The sequence below is a fragment of the Pieris rapae genome, chromosome 7 (assembly GCF_905147795.1).
Source record: "Pieris rapae chromosome 7, ilPieRapa1.1, whole genome shotgun sequence".
Classification (NCBI taxonomy): Eukaryota; Metazoa; Arthropoda; class Insecta; order Lepidoptera; family Pieridae; genus Pieris; species Pieris rapae.
In genome coordinates, this window is record NC_059515.1 from 6,618,956 (window position 1) to 6,636,430 (window position 17,475).

At 31.2% G+C, this 17,475-nt stretch overlaps 2 protein-coding genes across 4 annotated transcripts; one reads left to right on the forward strand and one right to left on the reverse strand.

Annotated features, from left to right (window-relative positions):
• Positions 1-1,919: 1,919 nt before the first annotated feature.
• LOC111000587 (spindle assembly abnormal protein 6 homolog) lies at positions 1,920-12,778 on the reverse strand. Of its 3 annotated transcripts, none has more exons than XM_045628854.1 (14): positions 12,552-12,778; positions 12,338-12,469; positions 12,208-12,258; positions 11,938-12,109; positions 11,366-11,523; positions 10,773-10,935; positions 10,435-10,583; positions 10,006-10,152; positions 8,974-9,051; positions 6,139-6,362; positions 5,262-5,418; positions 4,246-4,401; positions 3,340-3,452; positions 1,920-2,644 (listed from the first exon to the last, which is right to left on the reverse strand). In XM_045628854.1, exons 2-14 carry the CDS (start codon positions 12,452-12,454, stop codon positions 2,470-2,472), a joined length of 1,860 nt encoding a protein of 619 aa, XP_045484810.1. In that variant the 5' UTR covers positions 12,455-12,469; positions 12,552-12,778; the 3' UTR covers positions 1,920-2,469. The 3 variants fall into 3 exon arrangements, with proteins under 3 accessions (XP_045484810.1, XP_045484809.1, XP_022125782.2); XM_045628853.1 differs by having other exon boundaries at positions 12,338-12,483; XM_022270090.2 differs by lacking the exon at positions 8,974-9,051 and having other exon boundaries at positions 12,338-12,483.
• A 2,670-nt stretch (positions 12,779-15,448) lies between these two features.
• On the forward strand, positions 15,449-17,200 carry LOC111000592 (U-scoloptoxin(05)-Sm1a). The gene is made up of 4 exons (XM_045628862.1): positions 15,449-15,756; positions 15,994-16,149; positions 16,246-16,386; positions 16,817-17,200. The coding sequence occupies exons 1-4, from the start codon at positions 15,705-15,707 to the stop codon at positions 17,014-17,016; spliced, it is 549 nt and encodes a 182-aa protein (XP_045484818.1). The 5' UTR covers positions 15,449-15,704; the 3' UTR covers positions 17,017-17,200.
• Positions 17,201-17,475: the final 275 nt, after the last annotated feature.

Below are 17,475 nucleotides of genomic sequence, written 5' to 3' on the forward strand. Positions count from 1 at the left end.
TAGATATTTGACTAATCAGCGCCAACAATAATATAAGGCGATGTTAGATACCGGTCCCCGCAGCCATGTTGGTTTTTGGTAGGTACAATAACTTGAAAGTTTTTGAACATTTATATACTTGTTTGTCATAACTGATATATCTTTTGATTCAAATAAATAACTTTACGCTACATTCGGTTCACACTAAATAAAACACGTTCAAAGTCATATTAGTTTATTGATATTGACTACGTAATAAATGTATATAAAATTAAAAACACGTAAACTTCTAGAACAAAAAATAAAATGAACGACTAGACTTACTGAAAATTTCCAACAGATCTAAGCATTTCTTACAAATATTATAACAGTGATATTGCATTCACTTACAACTAAGTCCGTTAAAGTTAAATTACTTAACATGCCTCGGTTCTACTAAGTTAACTTCGATGCAAGTGTAATTATATTTCATAGCGTAATGATTTTATTGGCCAAATACATATATTGGCGTTTTTAAGTAATTTTCAGCCAAAAAAATAACAGTCTTTGATGCATGTACATATCAAATATGCACTTAGATCGTGACACTATTGTTATAGAAAACAATAATTAATCCACAATCTCAGATTGATTTCAATCTCAGACCGTGACAGTCGATCGATCTCCTATCATCCCAATAACCAAACCCCACAAAGACAATCCATTTTTGACGACGGATAGAATGCATCCTCTTCGCTCTTTACATTCATATTTGATAATCAATTTAAACCAAATAAAGTAAACAAAACCGTACAAATAACATTAAAATATATATGTCTATGTTTAAAACATATCAAATAGCATTTTAATTATTTTAAAAACTGCTGTAAGTTAAAATATTTAACTGTTGGAATTGAGCTTCTTTTAGCAATATAGATGGCTATTACAATCCGTCGATTGGTTATTAGCACACCATTCACAACAATTGGATTAAGATGTCTATCTAAGATGGTCAAAAATGGATTGAGATAGGTTATTGGGTTTGGGCGTAAGTCTGAACTTTCCATTTCCCTCATAATATCTTCGTACGAGTAATTGTAATTGCACATAGAAAGGAAAATGGCTCAGCCGGAATTGGAGGTTAAGGGCACGCTTACACCAGTAGACAATTCAAATTTAAAGGTCTCGTCGTAACCGAGAATTTAGCCTATGGGCAGTGTTAATAATTTATTTTTACGTACTACATTTTGTTAATAATCTTATGTACATTTAAAAATATTCACAAAATATTAAGCAAATCAGTTTTAACCCAGACAATTCAGAATGTCCCTATTGGACTTAAAAAGCATTGTTTAATTGTTTTTCTGTAATAAAGTTTTGTACCAGCCGCCATTTTCATGAATATAAATAATTAAAAAATATTGTAAACAAATGCCTTAAAAATAATCTTCAGTATAATTAAACTACAAAAATATCATTTACAAACTAATATTCGATCTAAACAATACTATCTGACTATCAAATGATTTGGTTTAATTTAAATTATTCTTTTAAGTAACCAATTTCTTTGCGAAATTTTTTTGCCCTTTTCGTCCTAATACTAAAATACTATGTAATGTTTTGCTTTAGCACTGCGTAACTTTGCAAATAAGCGTGTCAAAATATTCAATTTTTTTAAAAAATGGAATAAACTTTTAAAAATGGAATTGAAATTCTTGTCCTTTTTTTAAATCAACCAGACCAGATCAAGAGTAAGAAAACATGTTATTCGTTTAGTTTCGAAAATGGAATTCTTTTTTTTTTATTTACAAATTTCGAACAAGATGTAGGTTACGGCCGCCTGTTTTTGTTTTAAACTTTCAAAAATCGAAATTCAAATGTTTTTTTTTTATTTACGTAATCTAAATGAGATCTGTTTTACGTGTTCGTAATATTTGTTACTCCGAAAATTAAAGTAAATATATTCGGTACAAAATTACGTACTTTATAAACATATGCATCATTGACACTGAAATTATAAAATAAACCATAAGTCAATCAAATAACATTCATTTTCAACGGAATGGGTTACGGAATTTGTACTCTGAAATTGAAAAACTATCATTTTAATCTAATGTGGATATTTTCAAAATATTTTTAAATTAAATATCTACAATATACACGAGATAAGAACACACAGATAATAAAACCAAAATTTAATTTTAATTATGGTTTCAAAAGTAATCATTCTGGTTTCAGTCTGTTCATTAATATCGCTAACAAAACGAGCATTAAAATTTGACATAGGTTTTGACTGGAATTTCAATAACTAAGCAGTACTCCGGGGCCATATTTGGTACTAAACGAAAGAACTGACTTGTAATGACTAAATTCCAAAAGAATTCGGTGCACAAAGTGAACAGCATCTACAGTAAAACATTGATAACCAATTTCTCAGTTTCCGACCATAAATAAATTTAAAAAAAAATATTCCTTTTGATAACAATTTCTATATAACAGAAACGATACAATTCACGGCGTAAGGGCAGGAAACCAGGCAGAGATACCAGACCGGGCGGGCAAAGCCGCCCTCAACAGAGCCTCTTCGTGTGCAGATAATCGTAACAGCACTGACAGAGCACGCGTCAACTGTCGAGCTTCTAACTCACGCGCAGTCAAAAATCGTAGCACTACGTGTTTTAAATACCTGTAAACAATTAAAACACATAAAACACTTAAAATATGCTCTTAAAATACTCTTTTTTCACCACAGCGTAAACCAAATTTGACAGAAAGAGGCAGAGGACTTTGGGTAATATTGTAATTTTTTTTATTAGAGTCCATTTCTGTTTTGCAGCCCTGTTGCATGTTTCTTTGGACTCTTAGTTTCTCATTTAATACATTGGCGTGAACTGTATGCTCGCGCTGAAATTCGAGAAGCTCCGCCCACTGCGCCTATGTCGCATACGTTATGTACACACAAAACCGTTTTTTATAAATAGAATGGGGAAACACAAGTGCGTTGCCGGCCTTTGAGGGCTTCAGACGCTCATTACTTGGCCCTAAATACGGTTCGGAAATACTTAAGTGGGCAGCTATGTGGACCAAAAAGATCAAAAACTGCCTTAAAAACGCATGTCAAGGAGATACAGGTGGAATTTCATATCCGAACACGGAGTATAGTTGTGGTTAATGAAGTAGTAGATGCAGAATGGCCACGCAACGCTGGAGATCAAGCCGAGAGAGAGAGAGAGAATACGGTCTAATGGAATGAGAATGATGATTCCTGGGAAGTTCTGTCCAGAGAAAAGTGTGGACATGATGTACCGCATCGCCAAGGACACCAAAGCTTGGAGTCTAATTTAGCCTTCTAACTAAGTTCTAGCGGCAAAATGTACTCACCGTCTACTTATATCCTGTTCTTCGGCCGTGGTGAGATCCGACTTGCTGCTTTGCACTTCACGCTGAAGGATTTTCTTCATATCCGATATTCTATTATCTAAAGTTTTTATTTTCTGAAAAAACACATCATTTTTTGGTATTTTAAAGAAAAAACAAATAACCGGTTTACTGGGGAAATTAAGTCGAATATTAATATTTACAGTTTTATAGCAAGAAATAGTTGATTAATGATGTGTAAGAACAAAAGGCACATACAGACAGCACTATTATATTGTTTCATTATTACTATTCTCGTAATTGGTAATGGTGTTTATGAACTTAGACACGCGTTATAAAAATGCACAAAAATTTTATGATAATAAATATACTGAATTAATTAAACCGACACTATAAATATACCTCGATGATGTAATGATTTGACATAATTGCTGATGTAAATAATTCACTGTCTTAAAAACATAGAAAACACACAATGATAACTTAAAATATATAAAAACGTTTTGTGATCATTCCAAAAAAATAAATAGGTGATCTATGGGGTGTCACTTTTCCTTCACCGTATGAGCAAGTATTAAATACACACATAGAAAGGATTTCGAACCCACCTCAGGAATGAGAGACGGACGCTAAAGCCATTAGACTAACACTGTTTATGCAAAACAATTACTATTTAAAAATAAAATATGACGAAACAAATCAGTGTCGCTACAATCTTTTTAAGCCTGGGCCTCAAATTTCTGTATCTGTCTCATGATCATTTGTCAATCTAATAGGCAAGTAGGTGATCAGCCTCCTGTGCCTGACACGCGGGACACGCCGTCAACTTGTTGAGTCTAAGGCAATTCCTCAAATGTTTTCCTTTATGATAACATGATAATTCAAACCATATTATTTAATTCCAAATACCTTATTTCTATCACAGATTTCAGCTTCTAAGTCTTGAATTGTTTTCTTAAACGCGTCCTCAGTTTCAGTGAATATTTTTATTCGCTGTCTAAGTTCCTCTATTTCTTTATTTCTCGCCTCTTCATTTTCCTTTATTAGCATACACGATGCTTGATTCTGTAAACATCATTCTTTAATATCATTTAAATCAAAAAAATATTATTCTTATCAACTACCTCCGACTCTACAACAAAAAATTCTTCGTCATAGTTTATTTACGATTTTCTGTTAATTATGCATAAAAACATTTTTTTGTATAAAGATTGCTTTTTTATATAGTAATATATAGTAATTTTTACAGTAATTTAATACATTAAACACCGCGCGATCACAGTTCAGTTTTTATATTTGAATACCCAACTCTGATCAAAGAGCCGCTAGATGGCACTAGGGGTATAAACAACGATCAGTTTTAAAAATTACATAATTTAATGGTTTCATCTTAAAAATGAAAACCATAGATTATGAAAAATATCATTAAATCGATCTCATCATCATCATAAACACAAAAGTAAACGTTATCATGTCGTATATTTTTTTCCGTAAAATATCGAAATTTTAAGTCAAAATCAAATTTTGTGTTTCTCGTATTACCATTAAAAATCAGCCATTATTTTACACTAATGCAGCGTCAGGAATTTGATTGTACTTTTTATAACCTATACTTAATGATAATATTTATATTCTGAAAGTATTGTTACGATATTAACGATTATTCGCAAGAATTTAGTTTGGCAAGGTTGGATATTTTATTGTGAATGTTAGACACCGTATGAGACATTTCGTAATATTGAACGCGATTTAGGGATTTTTATTTGTATTCTTTACGTTAATATTATCACAATTTTCACACAGTTCATTTTTTATTTAAATAATCTATAGCATATATTCATAATAACTTAAACAAACAAACATCTTTACACTTTAAAAAATTAGTGTAGATGTAGACGACGTCGAATTCGAAAACAATAACAAACCTCTTTATGCTGCGATATAATTCCCTCTAGCTCTGTAATTTTTGATTTCAAGTCCGTTGTCTCTGACTCCAGAAATCGGACATTGCACAGACTCTTCTCAACACTTTGCGATATATGAGCATTTCGCAGTAGAGCTTCATCTTTCTCTCGCCTTTCCCTTGAAATGTTGATACATACGTTAGATGGGTCTTTATACATTTTAAAGAGATTTATTTAATTAAAATCAGCCGGCTTGCCGATTAAGTATTAGTATTGTTTTTGTGATAACTTTTTTTAGTATTTCACACTTTTATGTACCTAATATTTAAATACAGCAATACAGGCTTTATTATTATTTAATTCAAATAAATGACGACTTTCACCAGTATAATACTTGAAACAGAAAAAATCTAAACGTACGACCAACTGGGCTCCAGAAGATATACCACTATACCTTATATGGAAATTCAATTCGTTTTTACAACAATTTAAAACTCTCGCTTAACGAAACCAAAAATCACGAAAGAAAAATACGTAAAAAACCAAAAATCTATGAAATGAATTTGGATTATATTCGAATTCCAAGTAGACAATCCAAATAGAAAGAGCTTTAAATACACTAAACATCGACCCGTAGTTTCAGATGTCTAATGATATTTTCATATAGGTGATCAACCTTCCGTGCCTTACACACACCGAAACCTTATCAGTCTAGGGGCTGTCGGTATCCTCACGATGTTTTCCTTCGCCGTACGAGTGGATTATAGAAAATGTCTAAGGCACATATTCCATATTTATATTTAAGTTACGTTCTAGAATACGGGCCTAAGCATACAAACGGGAATCAACAGTCCTATTTTAATTGTTTCTAATTTAGGAACCAGGTCAGCATACTTACTTATCAAACTTCCGTTGTATATCAATATAGTCATGTTGCATATCAGTCATCACCGAATTGAGGTGATTCACCTCTTCTTTTTGCTCATCACAAATTTTACGTGACTCCTCAAGTTTTTCTCTTAACATCGTGACCATCTCTCTACTGTCTTCCAACATATCAGACAATTCTTTGTTTTCAGCTGTTAACTCTTGTATTTGAGTCTCTAATTCCATTGTTTTATCCTAAAATACGTCACAATTTATATAACCTATTATTTAAAAAAAAACCAGTCGAGTGTAGAGTTTTCGGAAACGGCTTAGTTTAGATAAAACAAATTCTAGTGTCAATGTTCCAATTTTGAAATTTAAGAAATGAGGTTCACATTGAAATTAAAAATATTTTAATCTTGGCGTTATTTTGTTTTGTATGACTCAAGTAAATAACGCTTATATTGTCCTATATAACTAACTGGCGTTATAGAACTATTTACTACTAATTAAACCGTCTCTGAACAAAGGAAAAATAAAAAAAAAACATCTACAAACCAAAATTTATTAACTATAAGCACAAACTCACAAAAATAGTTCTTTCTGTTCACAAAAATAAGTGTTTCACGTGATGCATGTGTACTTTAAATTATCTCTGAAGCTATCTGATAACTGATAAATTATCTTCATCCATTAAGCGTGCTACCGTATGTAAGCTAAACATTTTTTTTAAATACAAATTTAGACCATATCTGTGAATATATGAGTTATATACAAGCTATAAGGCAAGTATAGCTATAAGCTATAAATCTTAGATTTCTATATATTTGTGCAATGGGCTATTTGACAAATAAAAAATAAGAAAACTGTTATTATCAAATGTATGATACTTGGCCTTAAAAAGCGTTATGTAAATAATCATTCATTATTAACAATATCCATACTTAAAATATTGGCTTTTATACGACAGTCACGTGATACAAAACGGTCACAGATTAGTCTTATCGAAGATGACGTAGCATTGTAAACAATGTCTTCGCCTGTCTAATCCTAGAAGACTGATGACACTGATCGGAATGTATATATTTGTGAAATTTAGGAATGACGATTAACATTTAAAAACCTGGAAGTTTACGTGTTTATTGTCATAGTAAATCAGTGACAGATGCGACGCCATCTTGTCTGCTTTTGGCGGGTTCTTGAAATTATGAATGTTTAATTTGTATTTTTGACTGAAGTACTAAACAGGATTAAAAACAATTGCATGGGTTGAGTCACTAATAATTGAATGTGTCAAATAGCTCATTGTATTGGTGATTGAAGACATTAACAATTTTATTGTATGCAAATTAAATTAATAATGTTGAATATAAATTCGTAGTATCGGCGTTAAAATTCAACGACCTTATTGCTTACAAAAGGCAAGAGATAATACAGTGCATGCAAACAGTGCCCTGGTGCAATGTTACAATTCAAATAATAATACAAAATTAGGAATAAAAAATTACAAACTATTGCACATAAGTACCAACACACTCGTGGTAGAATTTCAACATCATAAAATATATTTATATAATAGCCGCCAAACCTAACATCCTTTTGATTTAGCATATGAAAAATAACAATTTTATTTTTTGTTTTCAGGTTCTTCCGCGCAATTTTTCTCTCCATAAAAACCTTTCAGACACATTAAGGAATAAATAAAAACTCTAATGGGTCCAGCCGCCTTCTAGTTTTGCGCTTTATAATTTTGGGATTAATTCTTATTTATGTATATGATAAGATATTTAAGAAACATCTCTATGAGATTTTGTTGATGTAATTACTTTTTACACATCTTTAAATTACATAGAGCTAAACTATATTATTAGGACAAGCGATATCTTGATAATAAAGGTGAAGTGTATTATAACTAAATTAACAAAAATAAAATCTATTATCTATTATTAACACAATAAATAAAATACTATTTAAATATTTTAAAGACTTTTAAAATGGATCAGATAAACAGTACCACGAGTACTCAAGACTAGATATACGAAACATTAATCTAATACACTACAATAATAATAATTAAACTTAATAAATATATATGTAACAGTAAAGAATAAAAAAATATAAACATTGTATAAAAAAAGGTTTTACTAAAATATAATTGGAACGTATACGTGATATCGTGTTATGGTACGACTAATACGATAAATTAAGTACGACTAATATCGCGAATTCACGAAAAAAGTTATAATACGTCATGTATATTGAAATCAGGTGCTAATTCTGACATATAGGAATGTTATCTAATGAATATTAATATATATTCAAGTTCATATTCTCTAAAACAAATTCAATAAAACTTCGACTACATAAGGAAAATTATTTGAAAGTAATGTATAATAGGTATATATTAATAATACAATCATGGTTCAATATATATATAAATGGGAATTAATTTAACTTACGCGTTAACATAAAAAGAAACAAAATTATAATACAACTATATTAATTTATGCAAGTTTCAAGAAAAAGGGAAACTAAACGCGAGAAAAAATAAAGAAACACGTAAAAAGGAAACAAAGGGATAAGTTAGTTAATGTTACATTATCTAGTATTATAAAAGAAAATAAAATATTTTAATGTTAAAATAAATTCTATATCTAATAAATTCTATCTGTCAATTTAAAAATATATTTTATCAAACCCATATCCTTTACTGATATGGCCGAACCTTTAATTTAATGTCATTTAAATTTATTATATGGATACCAATTCATAAAGTATGTGGTCCATCAGAATTAGCACTTCTTTTACACTATACGATTATCGTATGGGTCGTACGACGTTAAATGCTGTAGAGGCTTTGACTCACGGTAGCCCCGCTTGCTGCATTGCGCAGTGTCTTCACTTCCATTGCCAATGAATGCACCTCGCCGTTCAAACGCACCACCTGATTACGCCAAGACATGTCTAGCGGAGTTATTTTGGAGTGCGTGTATATCTATACTTTATATGCATTTCGTAAAATATGCATAAATTTGCCTGCCTACATTACGCTACACACAACATTTAATGAATAAAAGATAAAAACAAATGTACGAAACACAATTTTTGTACACGAAGTCAGTATGTGTTTTGTTGTATCTTTAACCTAATTTGGCGTATTATAAATACAATTTTCATTTATGCGCAATTTTCATTTATGACATAATATTTATATTTCATTTATGTGGAAAATTCTTTGAATGTCTTTGGTCTGGCGTTGTATCTGATATTTCAATAAAGCGTATGTAATAATAAATTCATTTGTTTAAGTAAATTTTCCTGACTTATAACGCTCGTTAATCACCTTATTATACACAAATAATCGTACAATGTAAAGAATTCAGTTTCGCTGACAAAAAGTATCACCAAGATTGAGTAAAGTTGCTAATTTTTATGGACAAACATTTTTTCAAAACACATTTAAGTCTGTTTAGTAAATTATAAACCAGAAACTTCACTGAGTAAATACTAATTAAATCATAAATGCATTAATGATCTTCAAGTATCGATTTTCTTTAATTTTAATAAGACTGACTTGCTTCTATAATATATAAAATATATGAAATTTACATTTTGCGTTATTATTAAACTCATTAAATGGTAATTAACGGACAAAAACTTGACGTTTATTTTATGTATGTTACGTCATGGAAACCGATGCGACGCCATATTGAATAAAAAAAAATAGAAGCGATATCGCGGGTTTTAAAAATTATAAATGCTCTTTTATTAAAAAATACCATTTGTATAGGTTCTAGTTCATTTAAAATTTTGACAAATCTGTCAGTCTACTTAACAGTTTACTTGAACATCACGTAAGGACATTTAATATATTAATATAGTTAATACAAAAGCTTACCTTAGCCTCACTATTGGCCAAGTTCTGTCTTGCTTTCTCAAGATCAGCTGATAATTCTAGAAGATTTTCCTGAATATCTCTTTTCTCGTTCTCTACTCTTCTTCTTTCTGCGCCTTCTTCTCCCGCTTGGCGAGACAGACGCGCCACCTATACATATGTATAATGCATAAAATTAACTAAAATCATGTTTGTTCCGTAACATTTGGGTGAGCATTTTTCTTAGTGTAATTAAATTATTGTTTTACAGAAAATCGAACCCCGACATACATACATAACATACATTTAGTGCATTAACAAGTCATACCAGTTAAGTATGTATTTTAGCAAAATAATAATTCTTCCATAAAACAGTACAATGTGACTTTTCTTCAAACAATCCTGAAAATTTCTTCGTGGTAAGTTTGGTTAATTTATATCAGTTAATTGTACCTGAGTCTCAAGCGACGCAATCTGTGCACTCCAAGAGGTTTTAACATCAGCAAGGACCATTTTGGCTTCCTGCAGCTGGCGGGTTAAAACCGCTTTCTCACGACACACGCGATCATAGTCACCACAACCCGTTAAATGCATATCTTTATCTGTTCAAAGAAAGCTCACTATCACACAATAGATCGGATATTTGGTCGAATTTTAATACTGGAACAATTCTTCAAATATTTAATTTTACATGTTAATGTTTGGTATAACGTAATCCTTTATATCCGCTACATGAGGTAAATTTCTTCAGTTAACTAATTGTTTAGTTTTTTCGTGATTCGAATAATTACCATCATCATGAATGTGGTGTTCAGGATGCGTTGTGGGTAAGGCGGCTCTCAGGACTTGTAATTCATCAACGAGGTCTCGCGTTCGGGCGTCTGCAGCGCTTAACGCCGCTGTGAGTTCTGCGCGTTCACGTGTCCATGCTCGCCGAGATTCCTCTAACTCTTCCTACAAAATGTTTCACATCAGAAACTATTTTTATAAAAAAAAATGCATGCACTGAAAACAAAAACAAAAACGCTGCACGGCTTCGTGACGTTTCATCCGTAAATACCTTACATATATCACAAAATATTGATGTAATTAATAATAAGAACTTTAAAAAGGTACAATAATGCAATTTGTATATTGACTAATTTCAGAAAAGACTAATGACACAGTTTTGTTTATATTATTTTAAAGAACAATAAATTATAATTTCTGGTTGTACTGCTTTCATTGTGAAGAATAAGAATTAGATTAAAATATTTCATCCTTTTTAGCTTTTTAGCAACAAGTGGTACAGATGTCAAACATTCTATCTAGAGCACACTATATGCAATACATACTTCTATGATTAAACAAGGTTTGAACCAATATAGAGTAGCAATTATCTTACATTAAGTGTATCAAGGCGATCCTGTGCATTTTCTGCTGCCGCCAATCTTGCTTTAAGGTCATTAAGATGTCTCTGGGATTGGTCTCTTTCTAACATAGCCTTAGCTGCCTCCGCCTGTGCTGTTCGAGCCACGTTTTGAGCTGCCGATGCTTCTTCACCTAAATAAATGTTTTATTGTAAATTAAGAGTAAATATGAATAATACTCCAGTTTTGCTAGAACTCTATATGGTACTTGACATAACAATGGATATGTCTCTTTGATAATCTTAACATATCTCTATACAAGTAAATAATCAAACTTCAGTATGAAGATATTCTTTTAATATGTTTTCTTTTTATGATTAAGATAGACAATCACTAAAACATTTAAGTATGATGGTTTAGTTAAAAAGAGTGGCGGAGAGTTTCTTACAAGTTCTTCTCGCCTACTCTACACCCTTGACTTGTGAACCGGTAGTAAATCTAAATTTAGAATCAATTTAACATCTTTTCCATTGACAATCAGGAATGTACCTATATGAATAAAAGGATTTTGAGTTTGAATTTATCCCAATTTATTGAATGTTCATACCTTGTACTGATGCAAGGGACAGTTTCAATTCCTCAATTTTATGCTCCCAGAACAGATCTCTGTCTTTTAATTTCTCTTCAAGTTGTGTGGTATACTGCTGATGAAGAGCTACTTGGTCTACTTGTCCTCCAGTTCTATCATTTAGATATGTTTGTAGTTGAGGTGATATAGACTGTAACAACAAGGAGATAGAATATACAATATACTGTTATGGTAGAAAACAGGCTTCAGCCTTGTTTTATTTGGTTCTTTCTAGCGATCCTTACTTACATCTGATGTTGTGTCACCTTGTCCACCAGAACTTGAAGGGCTTGTTGTGGACTGCAATTTGAGAATATACAGTGATAATAAGATCTCTAGGACGTTACAAAGTATCTATGACTACATTAATATAACATACCGAATCATCCCGTAAAGACAATCTTCCCAAGAAAGCTCCACTCCTCCAACTACTAGTCAACTTGCTAATGTCACTTCCAGTCTCTTCTTTAATTTTGCTTTTTAGACTTGCAAACATTATGATTATTTAGTTCTGCAAAATATAGCCTAGAGAGGAAACAATCAGACAGGAAACACCTATAATATTTATACCATAATTTATATTGGAAACTTACTTAATACACTAAAATATCTTGATAAAAAACATTTCGTTTACAATATTTAACAAAATTTAAGTTTGGATAACTTCGTTATACTAATTAATACGGCGTGGATCTAATTCGTATTTGCACATAAACACGAAATTTTACGAAATAAAAATAGAATATCGCAAAAATCTATTCTTTTCTATGAAATAAAATAGAAGTAGAAGATTAGATATTGAAAATTGTTTTCTGCTTTTTGACATTCGTTTGCTTGCTTAAATTACTGGTAAGTCATAAGTCATACGTCAAACTTCCATGTCAAATTCTATATTTTTAATTTCTTTAATTTTGATAATCGAATCGTGTACATGCGAAACAATAGTATCATGAATCATCTCCTTTCAGATCATATCAAATTATCCACCAAAATATAAATGTAACTTATTGTAATACTAGTGACCCGCCCCAGCTTCGCATGGGTGCAATGCTGATGAAAAGCAGGAGTTTATTATGTATTGTTATTTCCGTGTCTGGAAAGCTCCGATAATATACGCGTTCGATCGCTGCTAAATAATCTGTAATGGGCCGTATCAAATGAACAATGTATTCAAGGTATTTAATTGGTTAAGGATAAGGCTGTATTGGTAGGTAAAAAAGGTAGGTTTAAATCGCTTAGAAAATTAGCCATTATTTGTCGTAAAAAGTGACAAAAAAAAGTTATTGTGGGTTATCCATAAGAGATAGACATATACCATCACGGACTTTTCTGTAGACCTTTTCAATGTGTACAATACTTAGTACATTATTTTGATAAAACTCGTAGGGTTCAGCCTGCCTTTGCAATGTAAGCGGAAAAAATGTAATTATTTACGACATCACATTAGAAAACTCAAAAATAACAGTACTTCTCCACCATAAAAACCTTCCTCTTGAATCACTCTATCTATTAAAAAAACCGCATCAAAATCCGTTGCGTAGTTTCAAAGATTTAAGCATACAAAGGGACATAGGGACAGGGAAAGCGACTTTGTTTTATACTATGTAGTGATTATGAACGTCAGCAGAAAACTCAAAACTTATTGTAATTAAGTTTACTGCTCCGTTTATCAAATAGACCGAAGACCTCAAATTGGAGAATAAAAGGCGTTTATGATGTTAAATCTACCTGGGAAGATATAACAATGATAATTATTTTAATTATATATACCACTTCAAAAATCATTTTTATCAGAAATGGTCATTTATATACATGAAAAAAAAAGAAAGTCAATGAAAGGAAGGCTCCTTGCGGTACCTTCACAATCACATTTTAAATTCAGCGACACAGGGGCTTCTCAAGAAGTGAATCAGATCACACACAGGCGTAGCCTAGCATGGAAAAGAATTTCTATGATAATATCGTTATCTGGCGCATTAACACATAACCGTGAAATAGATTTTGCCTCATTAAATTGAATACATATTATGCGCTGAGCATACATTCGTTACAGTTAGGATACATTCAAGTATAATAAGGGATAGAAAGGGATTTTAATTTAAAAGTAAAAAGGCGATGGATTGAGTCGATACGATTATATTATTATACGATCTGCAAATTACAAAATAACCGTTTACGGTTATACAGGGCGTCCCACGGCGATGCCACACGGAGGGAAAGTACCTTAAATATTAATGATAGGATATTTTACTTAAAGAAGACATCGTTTAATTTTTAATAATAAGTAGAACTGCATTCATAGTTTTTTTAAAAATCGCCTACCTCAACCGGGAATCGAACCCGCCAAATGTGACAGTAACATTACATCTATTTTATAATAGCGTTTGAAAGGGCTACTCATAAGCATTATTTTTTCTTAATAACCTAGCATATTAAATGAAACTAAAAACATTAAAAATTTTGTTCAGAGAAATTTCCTCTGACTTGGCCATGCTTCCAACAATTAACATTAATTATCATTTCAAAGATCTACCCACTTGAGATACGAGATTTCCGTGTTACATGATAATAATAAAGCGATACATAAAGTGTAGTAGGTACTTCTTCATGAGCTCACAATTACCATGCAACTGGCTGATATTAGTAAAAATAAATAATTCGAAAATAATATTAAATTTTCAAGCGTCTGTTCTTTTGTTTATTGTGAGTTTCATTTTCGTTTATTAGCAATTTTTTGTGTAATTTACTTACCAAAATAATTTGGATTTAATAGAAGCATACGTTTTAAATCACAAGGACATTTCATTCGGGGCTCCGGCTCATAATAGTAGGAGAACAGCCGAGTTTCTTAATGAACATTTTCCTTCCTGGATCGGCACTTTTGGACAAATTAGATGGCCACCGAGATCCCCAGATCTAACCCCACTTGATTTTTTTATGGGGTTATGTAAAAGATTTAGTTTACAGGAACCGGTACAACAGTGTGCAGGAGTTACAAAATGAACTTAGACGCATTATTTCAAACATCCACCATGCAAAAATAAGTAAATCGACAGGGAGAAAAATTATTAAAAGAGTGAGAATTTGTATACAACAGAAGAAGATCACATTTTGAGCATTTGATAAATTATTATTTTTTTAATTAAATGTAAAATTTTATGTTTTTAGTTTCATTTAATATGCTAAGTTATAAAGGAAAAAATAATGCTTATGAGTAGCCCTTTCAAACGCTATTATAAAATAGATGTAATGTTACTGTCACATTTGGCGGGTTCGATTCCCGGTTGAGGTAGGCGATTTTAAAAAAATCTGTGAATGCAGTTCTACTTATTATTAAAAATTAAACGATGTCTTCTTTAAGTAAAATATCCTATCATTAATATTTAAGGTACTTTCCCTCCGTGTGGCATCGCCGTGGGACGCCCTGTATAATCTGTGGCTTTATATTCAAATAAAATGCCAATTCCGCCTGCCTGCTCGATTAACGATTTAAGTAGTATTGTTCAAACTTACGACAACGTTAGTTGTCTAAAAAATTGTGTTGAAAACTGTTAATTGAACTGAAAACTTTCGATTTCAATTATCAAATTACACTAATATTTCATCTATAAACACCATTTTAATAGATAACTTTTAAAGAAAGACTAAAAATACTTTTTTCGAATTCTCCGAATAAACATTCAAATTTTATTGAATGAGGCAGGATCGATTTTAGTAACTTTAAAGAAACAATCTAAACCATTAAAATGAGTTCACAGTTTTTGTTTTACTTATTTATTATTGGAACAATTAAATCAGGTAATGTTCTTCAAATTGTAAACTGGATTGAGTTGAAAGAAAATTAATTAATTAAAAAAACCAATTAAGACGGCGTGATTTTATTGTTAAATTTCCATAATGTTAATAATTATGTATTAAATCACTTGTTGGCTGGTGCCGGTTCTGACATAATGCCCCAACCTCCATTCTGATAACTTCAAACTTTAACCAATAAGTATGATTGACCTCAGTATTTATTATTTCATTTATTTCTAGTTTTTTCGATAAACTGCTACCAATGTTCTGGAACAGATTCAGATAACCCATTTGAATGTAATGAATATTTAGACTCTGAAACAGGACTAGAACCAACAGATTGCTCACTAATCCATGATGCTCAGTATTGTATCAAACATATAGGCAGATTTGAAGGTACAACCATATCTTGAGAATATGGTGTACTAACCAAACTAACAACTATTAACTTGCTTACTTAGTTAATTAATAATTATTAACACCAATTAACAGGAAGAGCAATAGAATGTTACCAATGTAACTCAACATCAGATATGGAATGTGGTGATGGTCTTATGAACTTGGATGGAGGCATTTTAAAAGCCATATCATGTGACCAGGTGTACAATGCTCAGTATTGCATCAAAGAAATAGGTTCAAATTAACAATTTTTTAAAATACATATTTAACACATTGTTTTACTTTGCACATTGAGCTTTGTACCACAGGTAAGAAAGTTTAAAAAGGGTTTGGAGATTCACTGTCGCACAATTCTAGACTAAGCTAATTTTGCATGAATTTATAGGTTGAACTCTGCACTTGTGAATACCTCTTTTTACAGTAAATGTCTTCCAACTTCCTAGAGACACAATGAAGCTTTCTCTGCATTGAAGCATGGAATTGCATACCTGTCAATTAAAAATGTTATTTGTAAATCATACTATATCAACATGAGTAGGTATCACTTCCTATTGTTGTCCACATGTTTCATTGTTGCATGTAGTTGTTTTTAATTTATTATCTGGTGAAGTAGATACCCAAATATTGTTTTTTGTATGTTGTTAAAATTACAATTCAATTTCAGGTGGTATTGGGACAAAAAGATATTGTTCATCTTTGGATTTAGGTAATCAGTGTAAATATGTACAGCAGCCCGGGGACAAACTTGAGTACAGAACTTGCATCCACACTTGTACCACCGATGGATGTAATTCTACTGAAAGTTTAAAAATGTCAGCTATAATATTAGGCATAGCTTTAGTTTTATTTAAAATCATTTCTTAAGTGTTATCAGGTCATAACATTTTTTTACTGTTTAAGTATTAAAAATATTGCTTAATTACCTGATACTGTTTAAAACAAATATTTTACTATATACTTTGTTATTGTGAATAGCTTAATTATATTTTTTAATCAGTCCAGACAACAATAACTATTCCGTCCATCAATAACATTTTTGCCAAACCAATATTTGGCTTTTTTATTCTCATCATGACATTTGATTTGTGTTACTCCTTTTACAAGTAAACTTCAAAAAAAAAATCTGTCTTTTATTTTACATTTTGTTTAGAAATTGAGATGTTCCAGATGAAAAATAAGGTTTTTTAAGCAACCTCATGGGTAAGTCATATTTTGCAGATAAAGCTGCTTGTACACACAACAGATATATTACTTAGTGGTTTAATACTTACTTATATAAACAAGGCAATTGCTGTACTTGATAACTACAATGAAACAAAGATT

Bases quoted from the DNA above. Each gene is read 5' to 3' on its own strand.
- LOC111000587 (XM_045628854.1), bottom strand. From the start codon at position 12,454: ATGTTTGCAAGTCTAAAAAGCAAAATTAAAGAAGAGACTGGAAGTGAC. The intron at 10,584-10,772 runs GTAATTATTCGA...TTCTTTGAACAG, and splicing joins ACACCACATTCATGATGATG to ATAAAGATATGCATTTAACG. The intron at 3,453-4,245 runs GTATTTGGAATT...GTGTTTTTTCAG, and splicing joins AAATCTGTGATAGAAATAAG to AAAATAAAAACTTTAGATAA.
- LOC111000592 (XM_045628862.1), top strand. From the start codon at position 15,705: ATGAGTTCACAGTTTTTGTTTTACTTATTTATTATTGGAACAATTAAA. The intron at 16,150-16,245 runs GTACAACCATAT...ACCAATTAACAG, and splicing joins ACATATAGGCAGATTTGAAG to GAAGAGCAATAGAATGTTAC. The intron at 16,387-16,816 runs GTTCAAATTAAC...ATTCAATTTCAG, and splicing joins GTATTGCATCAAAGAAATAG to GTGGTATTGGGACAAAAAGA.